Source organism: Salvelinus alpinus, chromosome 21 (assembly GCF_045679555.1).
Source record: "Salvelinus alpinus chromosome 21, SLU_Salpinus.1, whole genome shotgun sequence".
NCBI lineage: Eukaryota > Metazoa > Chordata > Actinopteri > Salmoniformes > Salmonidae > Salvelinus > Salvelinus alpinus.
Genome location: NC_092106.1, coordinates 37,038,628 through 37,062,137, shown reverse-complemented (window position 1 = coordinate 37,062,137; position 23,510 = coordinate 37,038,628). Strand labels below are relative to the sequence as shown.

At 46.3% G+C, this 23,510-nt stretch overlaps 1 protein-coding gene across 5 annotated transcripts in view; it reads left to right on the top strand.

Moving 5' to 3' along the window:
- LOC139548310 (protocadherin Fat 3-like) overlaps positions 1 to 23,510 on the top strand; it is a 333,023-nt gene that overhangs the window by 124,441 nt on the left and 185,072 nt on the right. For all 5 annotated transcript variants that reach the window (XM_071357916.1, XM_071357913.1, XM_071357914.1 and 2 more), the window contains exon 2: positions 4,539 to 7,880. In XM_071357916.1, coding sequence (XP_071214017.1) covers positions 4,565 to 7,880 — 3,316 coding nt within the window. In that variant the 5' untranslated portion in view covers positions 4,539 to 4,564. The remainder of the gene's footprint in view (positions 1 to 4,538; positions 7,881 to 23,510) is intronic.

Sequence of the window (23,510 nt, the reverse complement as noted above, 5' to 3'; positions counted from 1 at the left end):
CGGGCCGTGATGGTTCCCTGTGCCCTCCTGTTACTGATGCGGGCCGTGATGGTTCCCTGTGCCCTCCTATTACTGATGCGGGCCGTGATGGTTCCCTGTGCCCTCCTATTACTGATGCGGGCCTGATGGTTCCCTGTGCCCTCCTGTTACTGATGCGGGCCTGATGGTTCCCTGTGCCCTCCTATTACTGATGCGGGCCGTGATGGTTCCCTGTGCCCTCCTATTATTGATGCGGGCCGTGATGGTTCCCTGTGCCATCCTATTACTGATGCGGGCCTGATGGTTCCCTGTGCCCTCCTGTTACTGATGCGGGCCGTGATGGTTCCCTGTGCCCTCCTATTACTGATGCGGGCCGTGATGGTTCCCTGTGCCCTCCTATTACTGATGCGGGCCGTGATGGTTCCCTGTGCCCTCCTATTACTGATGCGGGCCGTGATGGTTCCCTGTGCCCTCCTATTACTGATGCGGGCCGTGATGGTTCCCTGTGCCCTCCTGTTACTGATGCGGGCCGTGATGGTTCCCTGTGCCCTCCTATTACTGATGCGGGCCGTGATGGTTCCCTGTGCCATCCTATTACTGATGCGGGCCGTGATGGTTCCCTGTGCCATCCTATTACTGATGCGGGCCGTGATGGTTCCCTGTGCCCTCCTATTACTGATGCGGGCCGTGATGGTTCCCTGTGCCCTCCTGTTACTGATGCGGGCCTGATGGTTCCCTGTGCCCTCCTATTACTGATGCGGGCCGTGATGGTTCCCTTGGAGAGATTTCCAGCAGGTGTGTTCAATGGAAATATTTACAGACGGATGTAGGTGTGTCTGTGTGTGTGTGTGTACGTGTTCAATGGAGATAGTTACAGTTGGATGTAGGTGTGTGTGTGTGTGTGTGTGTGTGTGTGTGTGTGTGTGTGTGTGTGTGTGTGTGTGTGTGTGTGTGTGTGTGTGTGTGTGTGTGTGTGTGTGTGTGTGTGTGTGTGTGTGTGTGTGTACTTGTTCAATGGAAATAGTAACAGTCGGATGCACGTGTGTGTGTGTGTGTGTACTTGTTCAATGGCGATCGTTACAGTCATATTTAGGTGTGTGTGTGTGTGTGTGTGTGTGTACTTGTTCAATGGCGATCGTTACAGTCAGATTTAGGTGTGTGTGTACTTGTTCAATGGCGATAGTTACAATCAGATTTAGGTGTGTGTGTACTTGTTCAATGGCGATAGTTACAGTCAGATTTAGGCGTGTGTGTGTGTACTTGTTCAATGAACAATATGTGAATGTGCACACATGCACCTTCAGCTCATAATTAGTGTAGGCCTACAGTAGTCTTTATGCTTGCATCCATCCATGCTAGGGCTGTCCCCGACTAGAACAAATCTTGGTCGACCAAGAGTCGTCTTTTCGATTGGTCTAAATTTTAAAACCTGAATTTTTTCATACACTATATATAGACAAAATTATGTGGACACCACTTCAAATTTGTGGATTTGGCTATTTCAGCCACATCCGTTGCTGACAGGTGTATAAAATCGAGCACACAGCCAAGAAATCTCCATAGACAAACATTGGCAGTAGAATGGCCTATCTGAAGAGCTCAATGACTTTAAACTTGGCACCGTCATAGGATGCCACATTTTCAACAAGTCAGTTCGTCAAATTTCTGCCCTGCTAGAGCTGCCCCTGCCAACTGTAAGTGCTGTTATTGTGAAGTGGAAACGTCTGGGAGCAACAACGGCTCAACAGCGAAGTGGTAGGCCACTCAAGGTCAAAGAATGGGACCACCGAGTGCTGAAATGCGTAGCGAATAAAAATCGTCTGTCCTCGGTTGCAACACTCACGACTGAGTTCCAAACTGCCTCTGGAAGCAACGTCAGCACAAGAACTGTTTGTCAGTAGCTTCAGGAAAGGGGTTCCATTGCCGTACACAAGCCTAAGATCACCATGCGTAATGGCAAGTTTTGGGTGGAGTGGTGAAAAACTTGCCGCCATTGGACTCTGGAGCAGTGGAAATTCGCTCTCTGGAGTGATGAATCATGCTTCACCATCTGGCAGTCCGACAGACGAATTTGGTTTTGGTGGATGCCAGGAAAATGCTGCCTGCCTGAATGCATAGTGCCAACTGTAAAGTTTGGTGGAAGAGGAATAATGGTCTGCGGCTGTTTTTTGTGGTTCGGGTTAGGCCCCTTAGTTCCAGTGAAGGGAAATCTTAACGCTACAGCATACAATTACATTCTAGATGATTCTGTGCTTCCAACTTTGGTGAAGGCCCTTCCTTTTTCAGCATGACAATGCTCCCATGCAGAAATGGTTGGTGTGGAAGAACTTGTCTGGCCTGCAAAGAGCGCTGACCTCAACCCCATCAAACACCTTTGGGATGAATTTGAACGCCGACTGCAAGCCAGGCCTAATGGGCCAACATCAGTGCCCGACCTCACTAATGCTCTTGTGGCTGAATGGAAGCAAGTCCCCGCAGCAATGTTCCAACATCTTCCCAGAAGAGTGGAGGCTGTTATAGCAGCAAAGGGGGGACCAACTCCATATTAATGCCCATGGTTGTAGAATGAGATGTTTGACGAGCCGGTGTCTACATACTTTTGGTCATGTAGTGTATATAAACACAACCTATGTGTTTTAATAAAATCATCTATATGTACTGAGCATGTCTGATGCTTTAAGCATGCTGTTTGATTATCAAGTTAGCCTAACCAGAAGAAAAAAACCTGTCTCCAAACCCTCCTCTCTCTCTCTCTCTCTCTCTCTCTGTCTTGTTCTCTGTCTCTCTCTCTCTCTCTCTCTCTGTCTTGCTCTCTCTCTGTCTTGCTATCTCTGTCTCTCACCGTATCTATTACAGTCCCCATCTTCTTTCTCTCGCTCTACCCATGCTCTCTCTTTTTCTTTCTCTCTACACACACTCCCGCTCTTTCTCTCTCTCTACCCACGCTCCCTCTCTCTGCCTCCTGTCCCTTTCACTGACTATTTCAGTCTTTAAAATCTTTGTGCTTCTCTCTACCCTCTATCTCTCTCTCTCCATTCTCTCCCTCCCTCCATTTTAACCCCTCATCCTCCCAGTCTGCATCTCAGAGTGAAGGAGTGTTTGAACTGACAGCTCTTCATGCAGTAGCCTCTTTATCCCTGGGGATGTTCACCAAGCTTCTCTGGGCTGTGCTGTGTGAAAGGCATACCAACCAGCCTACAAAACACACACACACACACACACATAAACCTAACCCTTAAGCCTAAAATAGCCTTTTTACAAGTGAGGACCGGCAAAATATCCTCACTTCTCTGAGTTTTAGTTGGTTTACTATTCTTGTGTGGACTTTTGATATAGTAAAATGTGTATACACTCACTCACTCACTCACAAATACGTGTATGTGACCAATACATTTTATTTTATTTGACACACTCTTTTGTGGATTGTGGATCTTTGTTCCATAAATGACTTATGGGTCTTATTTAAATGTAGGTTTTGGATGGTGGTTTCCATTGTTTCAGCCGAGTGGTTTGGCCACTGTTAAAAAGCAGATGTTTTTGTAGGTCATAGAATTGTCGAGAGACTCATAGTGCTGAAAGTGAGTGTTTTGAAAGAGAGAGTGTGTGTATGTGCGTGTGTGTGCGTGCATGTGTGTGTGCGTGCGTGAGTGTGCGTTTTGTGGGTGTGTGGCAGTTCTCTTTATCCAGCATTTTATAGCAAGTTCTCTCGGACATGTGGACTCTTCCTGTCCACCCTGCAGTCACTGCGATGGAAAACGTTGAGTCATCATAACCCCGACCGCGGTGACGCTCCTATCTCGACCAACATGGCATTTACCGGATCAGGGTTTCTCCCAGTACCCGGATTAGAACATATTTGTGGCCACTTATTTCAGAATAGCTCCTTCTTTTTCTGACAAGAAAAAAGAAACTAAGCACAACAGAAGGCCTAAAGAAACTAAGCACAACAGAAGGCCTAAAGAAACTAAGCACAACAGAAGGCCTAAAGAAACTAAGCACAACAGAAGGCCTAAAGAAACTAAGCACAACAGAAAGGCCTATTTTACTTATTTGTTGTTTATGAAGATATATGACATGTTTTCGAGACATACCGTTGCAGTTTTTCTTGTAGGCCAAGAATAGTATTATGATAGAGGGATCTGTTTCTAGCTTCAGCTTTCCTGCAGTCTAATAGTGGTATGTTTTCTTTGGTATGTGTGTGTTTTGGTGATGCTGCTCTCCTCCTTCCACTAGCCATGCAATTATTTTGTTCTTTGCTTCTGGAACCAAACCTCCTGGTTTTTCGAAAACGTGCAATTGAGTGTCCACATAGAGTCCACACACAATGATGTCATACCTCCTACGGTTGCATGGTTACTATGCATTCCGTCATCTCCTTCCCCCTCCCCCATCCAATCAATCTTCACAATCGAATGGATAATTTGTAGCCTGTTAGGCCTAGAGGTCAAAGGTCAAGTTGCAGGATATGTGGCATGTCTTTTGTGGTTGTAAATCTTTTCCCCCTTTGCCCCAGTCTCCCCCTATCTCCCCCGTGGCTAACGTCTCTCTCTTCTCTTTAGTTGCAGGATGGAAGAGTGATGATGGGATGGATGTGAGTATGGGCCAGTGGGGCTACATAGGCATGCGTGCCCCTCTCGTCTGCCTGGCCCTGTTTCTGCTACTCTCCCAGCTGCACCACTGCTGCTGCCAGGACCCCCAAGGGAATCCCCAGGGCCCCGCCAACGGCCCTCACTTTCTCTTCACTCAGCCCGTCTACCATGCCACTGTCTACGAGAACTCCGCGGCGCGCACCTACGCCAACAGTAAAGTTAAAATGGGCATCCACTTGGACCAGCGCTCCTGGGAAATCCGCTACAGGATCACCTCTGGGGATGAAGAAGGCTTCTTTAAAGCAGAGGAGTACGTACTGGGAGATTTCTGCTTCTTACGCATAAGGACTAAAGGCGGCAACGCAGCCATCTTGAATCGAGAAATCCAGGATAGCTACTTACTGACAGTGAAAGCCTATGTCAAAGGGGAGGTTCTGGAGACCTGGACCAAAGTGACTGTCCAGGTCCTGGACATGAATGACCTTCGACCTTTATTCTCGCCCACCACATACTCAGTCACCATAGCAGAAAGTACCCCCCTCAGGACTAGCATAGCACAAGTTACAGCCACTGACGCGGACGTCGGCTCTAACGGGGAATTTTACTACTTCTTTAAGGAGAAAATGGAGCTGTTCGCCGTGCACCCAACTAGCGGTGTGGTCTCCCTCAGCGGGAAACTGAACATTGAGGAGCAGAACCGATACGACCTAGAAATCCAGGCAGTGGACCGCGGGATGAAGTTGTATGGCAATAACGGTGTGAGCAGTACAGCAAAGCTCTTTGTGCATGTAGAGCGTGTCAACGAGCATGTGCCGTTCATGAATGTGGTCACCCATGTCCCCTCGTGGTTGGACAAGGACCCTGTGTATGCAGTGGTCACTGTGGAAGACCTGGACAAGGGGTTAAATGGAGAGATTGAGTCTGTGTCTATAGTGGCCGGAGACCCTCTGAAGCAGTTCACTCTGGAAAGGTCAGAGGGCGATGAGTTCGCTATCAAAGCATCTGACCAAGTGGACTGGGAGAACTCTCCTTATGGATATAACCTCACTCTTCAGGCCAAGGACAAGGGTGCCCCACAAAAGTTTTCTGCGGTAAGGGTTGTGCACATCATGGTGAAGAAACCACAGGCTGTGGAAGTGAAATTCAAACAGGAGTCATACGGAATTAGTCTCAATGAAATCTCACCCCCAGGCATGATCGTAGAGGTGGTGAAAATCACCCCTGAGCCAGACGATGCTGAATATATCCTGACCCCCTCGGCAGACTCCTACTACTTCCGGATGAACACCCTAACAGGCGTGATCTCAACAACTCGCTGGTTCACGGAGGTCACCCAGGACGTGTTTGACGTCGAGGTGGTGGAGATGGACAGCGAGCTGAGGGTCAAAGTTCGGGTCTCCATCGAGGACGCCAACGACAACACACCAACTTTCACTCAGTCTTCGTACGAGGTGTTTGTCAACGAGAGCGTTCCCATGGGATCAACCGTGCTGACGGTGTCCGCTGTGGATGGTGATAGCGGGGAGAATGGATACATAACATACAGCATAGCCAGCCTTCAGCCCCTGCCCTTCAAAATCAACCAGTTCTCTGGAATCCTCACCACCACACAGGAGCTGGACTTTGAGTCCTCGTCTGAGAGCTATGTGTTTGTGGTCAGGGCCTCTGACTGGGGTTCCCCCTACAGACGAGAGAGTGAAGTCAACGTAACTGTCCATCTGGAGAATGTGAACGACAACCAACCCTTATTCGAGAAAGTGGCGTGCCAGGGAGTGGTCTCTCGGGACTTACCCACCGACGAGGTGATAACCACCATGTCTGCCATCGACATAGATGAGCTAGAGCTGGTGAAGTACAAGATCCTGGAAGGGAATGAGAGAGGATTCTTCGACCTGAACCCTGACTCAGGGGTCCTGACCCTACGGAGGTCTCTCTCCACTGCCAGTCCAAAAAATGGTATCTTCAATTTGAAAATAACCGCCACAGATGGAGAGAACTTCTCCGATCCAATGTTCGTGAACATCTCTATTGTCCATGGGAAATCTCCCCCAAAGAACTTCAACTGTAGGGAGACCAGAGTCGCCCAAAAGCTAGCTGAGAAATTACTAAATAAGTCCAAAGCTAGAACCAAGCCCAAGATCGAGGAAGGGTTCATTGACCTTTTCTCCGTCAACAGACAGACACCTCAGTTTGACAAGGCCTTACCCGCAGACATATCAGTGCGCGAGGACCTCAAGGTCGGGTCCAGTGTCTTCAAGGTCAACGCCTACGACGGCGACACAGGTTTTAACGGTCAGATTTTGTACGCCATCTCGGATGGAAACACAGACAGCTGTTTCACCATCGACATGGAGAGTGGGCTGATCAGTGTCTTCCTGCCCATGGACAGAGAGAAAAGAGACAGATACCTCCTCAACATCACTATCTACGACCTGGGCCTGCCACAGAAAACCGCATGGCGTCTGCTCACCGTCTACGTAGAAGATGCCAATGACAATGCACCTCAATTCCTGCAGGAGGGAGGCTATAGAACCGTCATTCCTGAAAACATGGCCATCGGCACCGATGTCATTCAGGTTGAGGCCACTGACAAAGACTTGGGGCCTAATGGAGAAATTGTCTACTCCGTTTTGACCAGCACCACCCAGTTTGGCATCAACAGCTCTAACGGGATTGTGTATGTTGCCGGCCAGCTGGACAGGGAGTTTGTCTCCAACTTCAACTTGAAGATCGAGGCTCGTGACCGTGCAGAGAAAGGGAACCAGAAGTTTTCAGTCACCACTCTGAAGATCTCTCTAGACGACGTTAACGACTGCCCTCCGGCATTCATCCCCAGTGTCTACAACACCCGGGCCCTGGAGGACCTGCCAGTGGGTACCGTGGTGGCCTGGCTCGAGACTCAGGACCCCGACCTTGGCCTGGGCGGCCAGGTTAGATACTCCCTGGCCAATGACTACAACGGGAAGTTTGAGGTGGACAAGGCCAGCGGGGCCATCCGACTGACCAAGGAGCTGGACTACGAGACGCAACAGTTCTACAACCTCACGGTGAGAGCCAAGGATAAAGGGAGACCTGTCTCTCTCCTGTCTGTCACCTTCATGGAACTAGAGGTGGTAGATGTTAACGAGAACCTCTACACTCCCTACTTCTCCCACTTCGCCCTCACGGGATCGGTGAAGGAGAGCGCCCGCATCGGGACCACCGTCCTCCAAGTCACGGCCCGGGATGACGACAATGGGAGAGATGGGGAAATCCAGTACTCTATCCGGGATGGGAGTGGACTGGGACGATTCGCCATCGACGAAGAGACGGGTAAGTGTAGATTGCCTGAAAAAAACCTGCTGTTACATGTAATATCGCTGTTTAGATCAGTCTTGGTAGTTGGTTTATTCCCTGGATTTATAGGCATTAACAATTGAACATAAAACATTTGTTTGATTTAATGTTGTGGTGAAGAGCTACAATATCCCCTTAAACTGACTAATGCTGTTCATGAGCCCTGTGTTTTTAATGGTGCTGGACCTTATAAGTCCTGTCTCGGCTGTGTGTGTGTGAGACGGAGAGAGAGACATGCTCCGGAGGCCAGTCCAGCGGCTGACAAATAATCTAATTGTGGAGCGGCAGCCGTGTTTGTGGCTGGGGTGTTCTTAAGAACGTTTAGAGCTGTGATTTATAAGCTCCAGTCTGGGAGAGGGCCGGGTTGCCAGATTGAATTACAACTCCGCTATCTTTATTTACATTTAGTCTAGTTGTCATGTCATTTTCGCCTGACCCAGACATTTGGCATCTCTCTGCCTTCTCCACCTAAACCGCCCACCCCTCCTCTTCTACTTGTCTCCCACTCTTGGCTGGAGCTCCGGCAGACCAACTGGGAGGCTTGATGGGCCGTTTGTGACATTCTGCTCCGAGTTATTCTAGGATTTTCCTGATTCTATTTATTTAAAGGCGGCCCGTGCCCGGCCGTGTGGTCCTCCTGTCCACTGGCTAGACGAGGAGGGGCAGAGTAAATCGGTTAATTTCCTATCTGAAGGGAGAGGAGACGGCAGAGTGCCGAGAGGGAGGATTAGGGTTATTATGACATTAGTCCACGGTGTGTGATCGACCTCGTATCACCCCCCCCCCCAACACACACACACTATATAAATCCTCCATGAAATATGGCCCAATAGTAGTTTCCACTTAAAATGGGAAGGGCTTGGATGAGAGGGAACATTGGAGAAGAGAGGGGGAGAAGTGGGAGAAGAGAGGGGGAGAAGTGGGAGAAGAGAGGGGGAGAAGTGGGAGAAGGGAGGGGGAGAAGTGGGAGAAGAGAGGGGGAGAAGTGGGAGAAGAGAGGGGGAGAAGTGGGAGAAGAGAGGGGGAGAAGTGGGAGAAGAGAGGGGGAGAAGAGGGAGAAGAGAGGGGGAGAAGTGGGAAAAGAGAGGGGGAGAAGTGGGGGAAGAGAGGGGGAGAAGTGGGAGAAGAGAGGGGGAGAAGTGGGGGAAGAGAGGGGGAGAAGTGGGAGAAGAGAGGGGGAGAAGTGGGAGAAGAGAGGGGGAGAAGTGGGGGAAGAGAGGGGGAGAAGTGGGAGAAGAGAGGGGGAGAAGAGGGAGAAGAGAGGGGGAGAAGTGGGAGAAGAGAGGGGGAGAAGTGGGAGAAGAAGCGGGGGAAGTGGGAGAAGAGAGGGGGAGAAGTGGGAGAAGAGAGGGGGAGAAGTGGGAGAAGAGAGGGGGAGAAGTGGGAGAAGAGAGGGGGAGATAGCTTTGAAACAGCATCACCTCCATGCCTGATGGAACGATAAATTATCTTGATGGTTTCAAATTGCCTTTAGATCCCCAGCAAATGGTGCTCTGGGTCCAAGTGATCCTTCATCCCACTCTACGATCGTGCTGTAGAATGAGAATAAGAAAACAGGACAGAGCGAGAGAGAGAGAGAGAGAGAGAGCACGAGAGAGAGAGAGAGAGAGAGAGAGAGACAGAGAGAGAGAGAGACAATCCAACCGACTCCTCCTTTAGTTTGTCATGCAATTTAGCTGGAAACTGAAGAAGCCCCAAAGTGGTCCTCGAGCTCAGTTGTAGTCTATAACCAATGCCTGGTTGTCTTTTACATTTTTCATTTTGGTTGCAGGGAGGAGTAGCCTAGCTCAGCATGTTTAGCAGTCTGACTCTTTTCTTCTGGGAAAAACTCATGAACTGTCATCCATTAAACTACTACAGCTCTATAACTACTACTGTTTCTGCTCCTAGCAACAATATTAGTTTGAAGATAATGATAATAAATGCCTAATCGCAGTCGGGGAATCGTCCCCAGACTTTTAAGATATATTCTCAGAGGTCATGTTTCAAATGAGCCATTGAACATTTTGACAGACAGGAATGCAACCACACTGCTCCACTCAAGCGTTCACCAGGGGCCAGAAAGTCAAACTCTTAGCCCCAATCCATGTTAATCAGTCATAGGCCCCAGACGCAGAATGCTAGTTCCAAACTGTCAAAGGACTCATCAGTGATGACGAATGCAGAATACCATTAGACAGTAGCAGTATACCATCAGACAGTAGCAGTATACCATCAGACAGTAGCAGTATACCATCAGACAGTAGCAGTATACCATCAGACAGTAGCAGTATACCATCAGACAGTAGCAGTGTACCATCAGACAGTAGCAGTATACCATCAGACAGTAGCAGTATACCATCAGACAGTAGCAATATACCATCAGACAGTAGCAGTATACCATCAGACAGTAGCAGTGTACCATCAGACAGTAGCAGTATAGCTAGTTACAATATGGATCCACATTGCTGCATAGAGCTATAAAAGCTTCATTTTTAGATGAAAAAGAGGCTCAGGCACTCCCAGAGCTCCGTGTATGTTTCATGATCGATGTTCAAAGCTGAGTCAAAGGGGGCAAATGGATACCAGAACTCTCCTGTGAAGGAGAGTAGTACTGTAGGCTAGACCTATATAATTACAGTAAGGATATCATGTCTTTGAAGAGAACTCCAGAATCCATTCCCGAATCCCTAGAACTCATGTTGTTGATTTAAAAAGCGGATTGTGTTTTGCTCCCTCCTTTGTAGTTGCGTGTGAAGTCGGGATGCAACAGCCGAGCTGAGCATCACAGTACGTTTACACAGCTGTTGGACTGTCACATGTGCTCCCTCTCTGGCCTCTAGGTCACCAGGCTGCTCGTTATGGCGCACACCTGTCACCATCGTCAGACTGTTACTTATTTTGTAATATGTTCCGTTTATTTTATTAAAACACTCACTCCCTGAACTTGCTTCCCGACTCTCAGCGCACATCGTTACATGGACGTCGTTTTGTGCATGGACTGGAAGAGAGGATGTGACAGTCAGTGGACTGCAGGTTAAAACAAACCACCTGGGAAACCCATAGGGGGAGGGCAATTCCACAGTAACGGAGTTACGCTTTGATGAAGTTTTTTCACTTTAAAATGCAGAAGGACTACTTTGAACAATTTCCATTGAAATATGTACAAAAACTAATTTAGTGGAAGAACTGTGTAGATGCCAACTTTGGTAACGGAATTACAGTATAATCTCCCTCAGGTTTTTATGTGACCACATTTCCCAAAAACGGTTAAATATCTGCTCTGAATTAACATTCACAGATGTCCGCAGAAAGAATGGGGTGTCAGCTATGACATGGCACCTTGAGTGAAATGTTTCATTTTTGCTTATTGAAGTGGATTTAAACCCGTTAATGGTATTACGGTAATGGAATTACATCATGGGTCCCTGAGCTGTACTACACATAAATGCATTATTATGGATATGAGTTCCTTGGTCGCCATGGCGCCATGAGGTCGCCTAGGCAGACAGCTTTTTATGTTTTTTGACAGCATTTTTTTTTTTTTATATACGTTTTATTTTGTTAGCTTAATAAGTACTGAGTGTACAAAACCTTATGAACACCTGCTCTTTCGATGACATATCCAGGTGAAAGCTATGATCCCTTATTGATGTCACCTGTTAAATCCACTTCAATCAGTGTAGATAAAGGGGAGGAGACAGGCTAAATAAGGATTTTTAAGCTTTGAGACAATTGAGACATGGATTGTGTATGTGTGTCATTCAGAGGGTGAATGGGCAAGACAAAATATTTAAGTGCCTTTAAATGTGGTATGGTAGGTGTCAGGCGCACCGGTTTGTGTCAAGAACTGCAAGGCTGATGGGTTTTTCATGCTCAACAGATTCCCGTGTGTATCAAGAATGGTCCACCACCCGAAGGACATCCAGCCAACTTGACACAACTGTGGGAAGCATTGGAGTCAACATGGGCCGTCATCCCTGTGGAACACTTTCGACACCTTGTAGAGTCCTTGCCACGACGAATTGAGGCTGTCCTGAGGGAAAACGGGGGGGGTGGTGCAACTCAATATTAGGATGGCGTAGTTTTGTCAAGATAACTCATAGGCTGGCTAGCTAGCTTTTGTTTTTATTTGAAACTGGAGATGGCACTGGCTTGGACATCACAGTGTTTTTTGTAGTTTTTTGTAGTTTTGAGTGGATTTCTCAGTTCAAGTTTGGACTATCCCAATAATTGATGTGTAGTAAGTCTCCGGCGCTTTTACGAAATCTAACAGATGTCGGCTTCACCCAGATGGGTGCTACATGTTGTCTGGGGAGAATCTACCCACAGAGTCTGCAGAAAAGCTGGGGATGGCAGAAAAGCTGGTCCTCTGATGTGACCACTGATTCCCCTTACTCAAGTCTGCTTCAGGGCATCAGAGGACCTGAGAACAGCGTGGCGGAGGAGAGTGCTGAAGGTGGAGAGTGATGGCTCTTGACTGACTTTCAGGGGAATGTAGGATACTTGGTCTAAATGCAGCCCACCGTAGTTCTACTGTATTGTATTGTACTGTACTCTGCTGAGCTCTACTCACTGTACTGTACTGTGCTATTCAATCTTGTGGAACATACAGTATGTCTGTAATAGGTTCAGATTTGATCCAGTCTGGTCTGTCTGTGGACGTTAACAATAACATCAAGGCTAGGGTGGAATGACCAAATTCCAACTACTTTTCAATGTCCATGAACATCCAACGTCGGTGCTCAGTGGGTGAGGATGCTGGTTATAGTAAATAAAAAGAGAGGGGGCTCATGGGTAGGTGTCAGTAAGAGAGGTGACATTAACTGGAGTGGGAGAGCGAGAGAGAGAGAGGGGGAGAGAGAGAGAGAGGGGGAGAGGGAGAGGGAGAGGGAGAGAGAAGGGTTGTCCAGACTCAGACTGTTTTAACACTTGGTTTGGCCACCAGACAACAGAAAGAGAAAGAAAACAGATGAGCTGAACACAACAGTATGCCAGTAGAAAGGAGGACAGGTGACCAAACTGTGGTTTGTTACTATTATCATTTCCCATTGTAGCCAATTTAGTTGCAGTAATTATGTTACAATTGGGTCTTTACGTCAACATTACTGTGTTTTGATGGATTTCTAATACCTTTTAAGACTTTTTCTGGAAATTGTTTTCTAACATCCCTTTCTATCTGTTCATACAAAAATCAAAGCCCTTTTTATGCATCATTTTGAAGATGGAAAATAGTTGAAAAATGTATTTATACCTTCATTTCCCCAAAATATAGACGCTTTCATTTCACACCTAATTTAATATGCTCCTTTGAAATCAGATTTGCTCATGAGTTCATAGAGGGGTCAGATCCCTGTCATCACAAGATGAAGAGGTTATTTTCATCCCTCTCATGAAGACATATAGGTCCTGTTGTGTTGTAGACCTCTTGTTAACTAGGGAACCTGGATTTGTGACACTTATACAAATACACACACACACACACACACACACACACACACACACACACACACACACACACACACACACACACACACACACACACACACACACACACACACACACACACACACACACACACACACACACACACACACACACACACACACACACACACACACACACTAGCACTCTCACCCCACTTGCTTGTCCCTTGTTGAAGACTGGGAGCAGAGCAGAGGGGTGAATTTATAGCCCTTGTTAGCTGAGCGTTGGCAAGACCCATAAATCAACTAGGGGTTGCAGCAGTACAACTCCACAAACCAATTACAGCTTAAAGAGCATTATTCAGGTCCACACACACACACACACACACACACACACACACACACACACACACACACACACACACACACACACACACACACACACACACACACACACACACACACACACACACACACACACACACACACACACACACACACACACTACACGTGCTACACATACTGCACACACACACACACACATACTACACACACACACACATACTACATACTATACACACACACACATACTACACACACACACAACACACACACACATACTACACACACACACATACTACACACACACCACAAACATACTACACACACATACATACTACACACACACAACACACACACGCAACACACACACGCCAGGGCAATAAATTACAATGTCTGTACTGTGAGACGCCTAGGACAGCGCTACAGGGAGACAGGACGGACAACTGATCGTCCTCGCAGTGGCAGACCACGTGTAACAACACCTGCACAGGATCGGTACATCCGAACATTACACCTGTGGGACAGGTACAGGATGGCAACAACAAGTGCCCGAGTTACACCAGGAACGTACAATCCCTCCATCAGCGCTCAGACTGTCCGCAATAGGCTGAGACAGGCTGGACTGAGGGCTTGTAGGCCTGTTGTAAGGCAGGTCCTCACCAGACATCACCGGCAACAACGTCGCCTATGGGCACAAACCCACCGTCGCTGGACCAGACAGGACTGGCAAAATGTGCTCTAAACTGACGAGTCGCGGTTTTGTCTCACCATGGGGTGATGGTCGGATTCGCATTTATCGTCGAAGGAATGAACGTTACACCGAGGCCTGTACTCTGGAGCAGGATCAATTTGGAGGTGGAGGGTCCGTCATGGTCTGGGGCGGTGTGTCACAGTGTCATCGGACTGAGCTTGTTGTCATTGCAAGCAATCTCAACGCTGTGCGTTACAGGGAAGACATCCTCCTCCCTCATGTGGTAACCTTCCTGCAGGCTCATCCTGACATGACCCTCCAGCATGACAATGCACCAGCCATACTGCTCGTTCTGTGTGTGATTTCCTGCAAGACAGAAATGTCAGTGTTTTGCCATGGCCAGACAAGAGCTCGGATCTCAATCTCATTCAGCACGTCTGGGACCTGTTGGATCGGAGGGTGAGGGCTAGGGCCATTCCCCCCAGAAATGTCTGGGAACTTGCAGGTGACATGGTGGAAGAGTGGGGTAACATCTCACAGCAAGAACAGTCAAATCTAGTGCCGTCCATGAGGAGTACTGCCGTACTTAATGCAGCTGGTGGCCACACCAGATACTGACTGTTACTTTTGATTTTGACCCCCCCTTTGTTCAGGGACACATTTTTCCATTTCTGTTAGTCACATGTCTGTGGAACTTGTTCAGATTATGTCTCAGTTGTTGAATCTTGTTATGTTCATACAAATATTTACACATGTTAAAGTTTGCTAAAAATAAATGTAGTGGACAGTGAGAGGACGTTTCTATTTTTGCTACACACACACATACTACACACACACACACACCACAAACATCTACCCTCCTATTTACATATTCCTTTATTGCCATATTACATATTCATTAAATTACACTGCTTTAAGAAACAGCTTTTAAATGATTCCACTCTGAGAAATTAGATAGTGTTGAGTAGAGAAGCAGCAGTGATCTATGTTAATGAATTCAGAGAGAATGTGGAGTCTGTGTTGGATTAGTCCGTTCTGAAGGACCCACGTGACACATGTACTAAAGCATCTCAGTCTCCAGCCTAGTTAGCATGGTTTTCAAAACCGTGTCTCTTCTGTGTGTGTGTGTGTGTGTGTGTGTGTGTGTGTGTGTGTGTGTGTGTGTGTGTGTGTGTGTGTGTGTGTGTGTGTGTGTGTGTGTGTGTGTGTGTGTGTGTGTGTGTGTGTGTGTGTGTGTGTGTGTGTGTGTGTGTGTGTTTGTCTCTGTGAAACCAGGTTTATTTTTGTGTTAGAGCTGCATTGCACGTTGAGGCAAGGTGTTTCGGATGTTTCCCTGCCCTAGCATAATGACCCGAGCCCCAACATAATGGTCCGAGCCGCCTAGATGAGATGTGTCCTGCTTTCCACTTTAGTCAGGAGCGGGTGGGCAGCCTAATGTGAGAGTGAATTGTGTGTGTGTGTGTATTTGTGCCTTCACATCCCTTTAGTACCTGTTCCCATACCCATTTTGACAATTACACTCCTTCAGTCTCTCTCTTGCACACACACACACACACACAGATACATACACACACACACACACACACACACACACACACACACACACACACACACACACACACACACACACACACATTCTGCCACTGAGAAGGTCATTCCCTGCTAGGACTGCTCTTTCTCTCCTTATTCTCTCCTCTCTCCTAAAGAGGACACACTCAGAGTTAAGATACTTAATCACAATGTCACTTATCCCTGGGAACCTCTGTGTTTTGGAGGGAGGGAGAGAGAGATAATAAAGAGAGAGTGAGATAATAGAGAGAGAGAGATAATAGAGATAGAAGGATGGAAGGAAGGAGAGAGATAATAGAGAGGAAGATATATAATAGAGAGACAGATAATAGAGAGGAAGTGAGATACTAGAGAGATAATCAAGAGGAAGAGATATAATAGAGAGGAAGATAGAGAGAAAGAGAGATACTGGAGAGGAAGAGAGATAATAGAGAGAAAGAGATACTAGAGGAAGAGAGATAATAGAGAGGAAGAGAGATAATGGAGAGAAAGCGATAATAGAGAGAAAGCTAGATAATAGAGAGGAATATAGATAATAGAGAGGAATATAGATAATAGAGAGGAAGAGAGATATTAGAGAGAAAGATAGATAATGGAGAGGAAGATAGATAATAGAGAGAAAGAGGGAGAGAAAGAGAGATAATGGAGAGAAAGAGGGAGAAAGCAAAGAAGGAAAGAAGGGGAAAAGGGAATTGTGAGATCATGATTCTATAGCGATATATTTATTATGTCCGGTACTACCCCCTTTTGTTTTCACAGCAAAACCAGCTTTGTGGGGAGACTTGAATGTGGCCGCTGAATAGGAGACAGAGAGAGAACTGCCAAGGCAGAACCTACGGTCTCAAACATTACTTTGCTGCCTGGCAAATCCTGGGCTCTAACTGTTAAGCGTGTGTGTGTGTATGCATGCACGTGTGTGTGTGTTTGTGTGTTCTATTAAAAGAAGGAGAAAAGCGCCTCTCTGGGCCTGAAGTCAGGGCTTGGATCTGAACAGCTGTAATGAAGTTATGAAAACAATGAGAAAAATGACTGCATGAAGGAGAAAAAGCACAAGTGTGCAGCCAAATACAAATACTGTATGCACACACACACTCATACACATACTGTATGCACACACACACACACACACACACACACACACACACTATATTTCACATTTAGAGGTTATGAAGTATCCTACTTCTGCCCTCTAAGTCTTTTTAGCAGAATAGGGCTGGACTGTTTTATCTGCTACACTCCCCTCAGCTCACTGCACACAAATTGCTGAATGTATTCTTGATTTCCTGCGTGTGGAGAAAATAACATTGGTAATGATAGCTTCTGGTTTCCCCATGCTGGAGGAGTGCAGAACGGAGTCCGGCGTATATACTTCAGTAAGAGAGCACTACGCCGCGGAAAGCAATTAGGATTAAAAACCTGAGCGAGTACACGCTCTACGCAGCAAACATATATATCCTACGCCAGGGATCATCAACTACATTCAGCTTTGGGGCGATTTTTTTCTTGAGCGGATGGTCGGGGGGCTGGAACATACTTTCAAATAATTAGTAGACTGCAAATTGACCGCAAGAAGCCCAAACAGATATAATGTTTGACTAAAACATAATCATTTCAAAGCTTGCTTACATTTGTATACGACCACATTGTGTCTCTCTATTATCCATGGGAATACTTGGGAACAGATTTCTTAAATGAATATCACTTGGAGCTGATTTCCTGGTGTTTTTTTACAGTCTATTATGTCCAACAATGAACAGTGTATTTGTATAAAAAAAAATCTCAGAAACTTGGGGGGCCAAATTAAACCACCTGCGGGCCAACTTTGGAACGTGAGCCGCCAGTTGGGGAACCCTGGCCTATGCAATACACACAGATGAAGGCATTCATTCACCTTCCACGCACACACACATATTCATGCGTCTTCCACCCATACACAGGTAGGCGGAGTTATCAAACACAGTTGTAAGTAGTAAGCACACAGGACATACACAACCAGTCTACATCAACTTAAAACCATACTGTACATCTGGCGCAGATACACGCTCACACTCTAGACACAGTGTTCTCCAATACAGTACAGGCCTGCAGGTAGGAAGTCTGAACATTGTGCTGTTGTGTGTCTGATGTCAGTGAAAGTGAGATGTTGTATTTGGTCTGCTGGGTTATTTATAGGCCTTTATCTGGCCCTGAGACTTCTGTTGCCTGCTGGCACCTTCTATGTGTGTATGTGTGTGTGTGAGTGTGCGTCTGCATACGTGTTGATACGTGTATGTAAGCCTGCATATCAGTTACCTGTGTGTGTTTACTTTGTTGTGTGTATGTGCCTTGGTTAAAGTGTGTGTTTGTGTGTTCACATGTGCATGTGTCTGAGCTTCAGGTCGTCACATGGAAAGCCCATCTAACTCGTGTTACACCAGGCCATGACTGCAGATTCCTCAGACCATGAGGTCTCTATTATAATGGCTGGGTGGATTTGTCATCGTTTGTCATCTCTTCCTGTGACCCACCAAAGGCCTGCTATATGACACTGTAGACACACACACACACACACACACACACACACACACACACACACACACACACACACACACACACACACACACACACACACACACACACACACACACACACACACACACACACACACACACACACACACACACGTCCCCTGTGGTTACATTGCTTTTAACATTTGGAGAGACCTGATTAGCGTTAGCGACACGTCTAGGCTAGGGACAGGAATTATACCTGGGGTCTTAGGGTTAGCCTGTTAGCACTTTGGCTAATGCTATCACCAATGTATCACCACTGACAGTTCCATTAAAACAGATGAAGACACAGTAGCAAATCCTGCATTTCTAAAACGAGAGAAACGTGAACGTGTGGTTATGTGGATGTTTTTAGCACTGTGTTTAAGCATGTGATTGGGAGCATTGGTTTTAATTGGGCTATGGGGAGAAAATTGTTGTTGTTTGTGTGTCAGGAGGCTTCCGCTTCGTTCTAGAGATCATCGGTGTGTGTTTGTATCTTTGTGTAAAAGAGAGCCCTGTTCTTGTGCATATTTTGCCCTGCCTGCTTCCCACCCCTCCATCCCCACAGCACAAGCCATGCTCTGAGATGGTCACATGATGCATCACCACAGAGGTTAGAGGTCAGCTAGAATAAGCCAACAAGGAGATAGCACTGATCTCAGCTGCCAGTGTACAGAAGCTCGGCCAATCAGCTTCTAGCAAGTCCCGAGGACCAGATATGGAGATATCTCCCATAATGACATGCTTTAGTTTGGCTTCCTATTTCAGAGTGTTACTGTGGGCACACTGGGCAGGAGGTTATTCAGTGGGAAGTAGCTAATCTTCTTTGAAAATGTTCTTTATGTGGTAGAGATAGAAAAAAACGGAAGAAAAAAAAAGTTGAAATGTTAGTGTTTGGTTGAACTCAGTGAGTAAGTTGTTTTATATAGGCCTATGCAAGGCTACAGTACATGTTATGTCATACATCTAGGTAATAACCAACCTGATCTCATGGTTTCACTTCGGAATTTGCCGCATTATGGATTAACGTCTATTTTTTACACGTTAATACTGCATGGTTACAGGGTTCATTCCGCTTGGTTACAGGGTTAATTCCACTTAGTTTCAGGGTTACATTTTTAGGTATTAATTCCGAGGGGTTAAGGTTAGGGGTATGGGTTGGGGACGGCTTAAAAGAAAATAATTAAAAACATTGCGCTGTTTCCATGAAGTATCATTAAGTACTCTCCCGTCTTGCTAGAGCATTGTGATCTGCCGAGGTGCAGTGGTCCAAGCAGCGAGCTCTGGCTCTGAGACTCATGAGTTCACGCCCAGTGCTGTGCCATCGTTGTTTTGTTTTGTGAGCACCGAGGAAGCCATATCCACGTCCTCAGGACCTTCTCAAACGTCCAAAATCAACGGCTATTTGTAGTGACCAGGCTGGTAGTAACATAGACCTAGGCCTATATGCTGAGAACTACATGACTGAATTATTACTTTGCAGTACATCAATGTTAGTTTGTAGACTATATGCTGATGTGTCTGGTACACACACACAATGTTAGTTTGTAGACTATATGCTGATGTGTCTGGTACACACACACACACACACACACACACACACACACACACACACACACACACACACACACACACACACACACACACACACACACACACACACACACACACACACACACACACACACACACACACACACACAGACAGTCATCTGTCTCTCACCTCCTAGCTGAACGGTGGTCAATATATCCAGAAACGATGTGTTAACGCCTCTCTTCTGTCTGTGGCAAGTATTTCAACACTTTTCTATGTGTTAATGTCATCCATCATTAACACTATACTCTCTCCCCTTTCACACTTCATCACTCACACACACACACACACACACACACACACACACACACACACACACACACACACACACACACACACACACACACACACACACACACACACACACACACAGTGATGGCAGAGCCCAAAGCACATACTGCCTCTGACACCTCGTTAGTGCGTTAATTGCTTTATTCTAATGGGAAGCCATTCTTCATGTCACAAGATGAGTGGAGGAGAGAGAGACAGAGAGAGAATTTGGCATGAGGGTCTGCTATACAAATTGATGGAAAGTGGTGTTGGGGGTAAAACATACGACATTATAAAATCCATGTACACAAACAACAAGTGTGCGGTTAAAATTGGCAAAAAACACACACATTTCTTCACACAGGGTCGTGGGGTGAGACAGGGATGCAGCTTAAGCCCCACCCTCTTCAACATATATATCAACGAATTGGCGCGGGCACTAGAACAGTCTGCAGCACCCGGCCTCACCCTACTAGACTCTGAAGTCAAATGTCTACTGTTTGCTGATGATCTGGTGCTTCTGTCACCAACCAAGGAGGGCCTACAGCAGCACCTAGATCTTCTGCACAGATTCTGTCAGACCTGGGCCCTGACAGTAAATCTCAGTAAGACCAAAATAATGGTGTTCCAAAAAAGGTCCAGTCGCCAGGACCACAAATTCCATCTAGACACTGTTGCCCTAGAGCACACAAAAAACTATACATACCTCGGCCTAAACATCAGCGCCACAGGTAACTTCCACAAAGCTGTGAACGATCTGAGAGACAAGGCAAGAAGGGCATTCTATGCCATCAAAAGGAACATAAATTTCAACATACCAATTAGGATCTGGCTAAAAATACTTGAATCAGTCATAGAGCCCATTGCCCTTTATGGTTGTGAGGTCTGGGGTCCGCTCACCAACCAAGATTTCACAAAATGGGACAAACACCAAATTGAGACTCTGCATGCAGAATTCTGCAAAAATATCCTCCGTGTACAACGTAGAACACCAAATAATGCATGCAGAGCAGAATTAGGCCGATACCCACTAATTATCAAAATCCAGAAAAGAGCCGTTAAATTCTACAACCACCTAAAAGGAAGCGATTCCCAAACCTTCCATAACAAAGCCATCACCTACAGAGAGATGAACCTGGAGAAGAGTCCCCTAAGCAAGCTGGTCCTAGGGCTCTGTTCACAAACACAAACACACCCCACAGAGCCCCAGGACAACAGCACAATTAGACCCAACCAAATCATGAGAAAACAAAAAGATAATTACTTGACACATTGGAAAGAATTAACAAAAAAACAGAGCAAACTAGAATGCTATTTGGCCCTAAACAGAGAGTACACAGTGGCAGAATACCTGACCACTGTGACTGACCCAAACTTAAGGAAAGCTTTGACTATGTACAGACTCAGTGAGCATAGCCTTGCTATTGAGAAAGGCCGCCGTAGGCAGACATGGCTCTCAAGAGAAGACAGGCTATGTGCTCACTGCCCACAAAATGAGGTGGAAACTGAGCTGCACTTCCTAACCTCCTGCCCAATGTATGACCATATTAGAGAGACATATTTCCCACAGATTACACAGATCCACAAAGAATTTGAAAACAAATCCAATTTTGATAAACTCCCATATCTACTGGGAGAAATTCCACAGTGTGCCATCACAGCAGCAAGATTTGTGACCTGTTGCCACAAGAAAAGGGCAACCAGTGAAGAACAAACACCATTGTAAATACAACCCATATTTATGCTTATTTATTTTAACTTGTGTGCTTTAACCATTTGTACATTGTTACAACACTGTATATATATAATATAACATTTGTAATGTCTTTATTGTTTTGAAACTTCTGTATGTGTAATGTTTACTGTTAATTTGTATTGTTTATTTCACTTTTGTATAATATCTACCTCACTTGCTTTGGCAATGTTAACACATGTTTCCCATGCCAATAAAGCCCCTTGAATTGAATTGAATTGAGAGAGACAGAGAGTGAGACAGACAGACAGACAGAGAGAGAGAGACAGAGAGAGAGAGAGAGACAGAGAGAGAGAGAGACAGAGAGAGAGAGAGACAGAGAGAGAATACAAAAGAAAGAGTGCCAGAAGCCCTTATCTATCTATTTCTACAGCTGGCGGCACACTCAATCTGCTGACATGGTGTGTGTGTGAAAGAGAGAGAGATTGTTTAAGTAATGTTCCTCTCTTCAGACAGCCAGACAGTCGGTGTTTGTGTTTCTGGCTGGATGCAAACAACAAAAACATAATCATTAAACAAAACAGAACTAGAAGTCTACATCGAATGACAATCAGAAGACCAAAACAATAAGAGAGAACTTATCTTTGATAAGAACTTCTGGAAGAACAGAAATATGTATTGGAATCACAAGGGACTGGACGAGAATCAACAGAAAACCATGATTAACTACTCATGGTGTGATTGTGGTAAAGTACAGGAACTCCAAGTCCTTTTGTTCTCCCAATTTGGAATAACTCACTATAAAATGCCGACCACATTACCTCCCAAGAGAATTGTCTTCAGTCATCGTCACGTCGTGTATATTCCCCTTCAAGCCCCCTCAAGGCTCGCAAGGAAGGGGAGAGGGGATACCTAGTCAGTTGCACAACTGAATGCATTAAACCGAAATGTGTCTTCTGCATTTAACCCAACCCCTCTGAATCAGAGAGGTGAGGGGGGCTGCCTTAATCAACGTCTATGTCATCGGTGCCCGGGGGGCAGTTGTTGTTGGGGGTTAACTGCCTTGCTCAAGGGCGGAACAGCAGATTCTTTCCACCTTGCCACCTCGGGGATTCGAACAAGCAACCTTTCGCTCTTAACCACAAGGCTACCTGCCGAACTACACTGGACTTTGTGCAAACTGGAAACCGCATATCCTGAGGCCACATTTATTGTAGCTGGGAACTTCAATAAAGCAAATCTGAGGAAAACGCTATTGAAGTTTTATCAACACATTGCTTGCCCTACTCACTCATCGAGAACTCTTGACCATTGCTACTCACCCTTCCAGCATGGCTACAAGGCCCCCCCCGCACTCCCTTTGGCAAATCAGATCACACCTCTATTCTGCTCCTCCCTTCATATAGGCAAACACTTAAACAGGACGTTCCTGCGGTAAGGTCTGTTCAACGTTGGTCTGACCAGTCAGAATCTATGCTTCAAGATTGTTTTGATCATACAGACTGAGATATC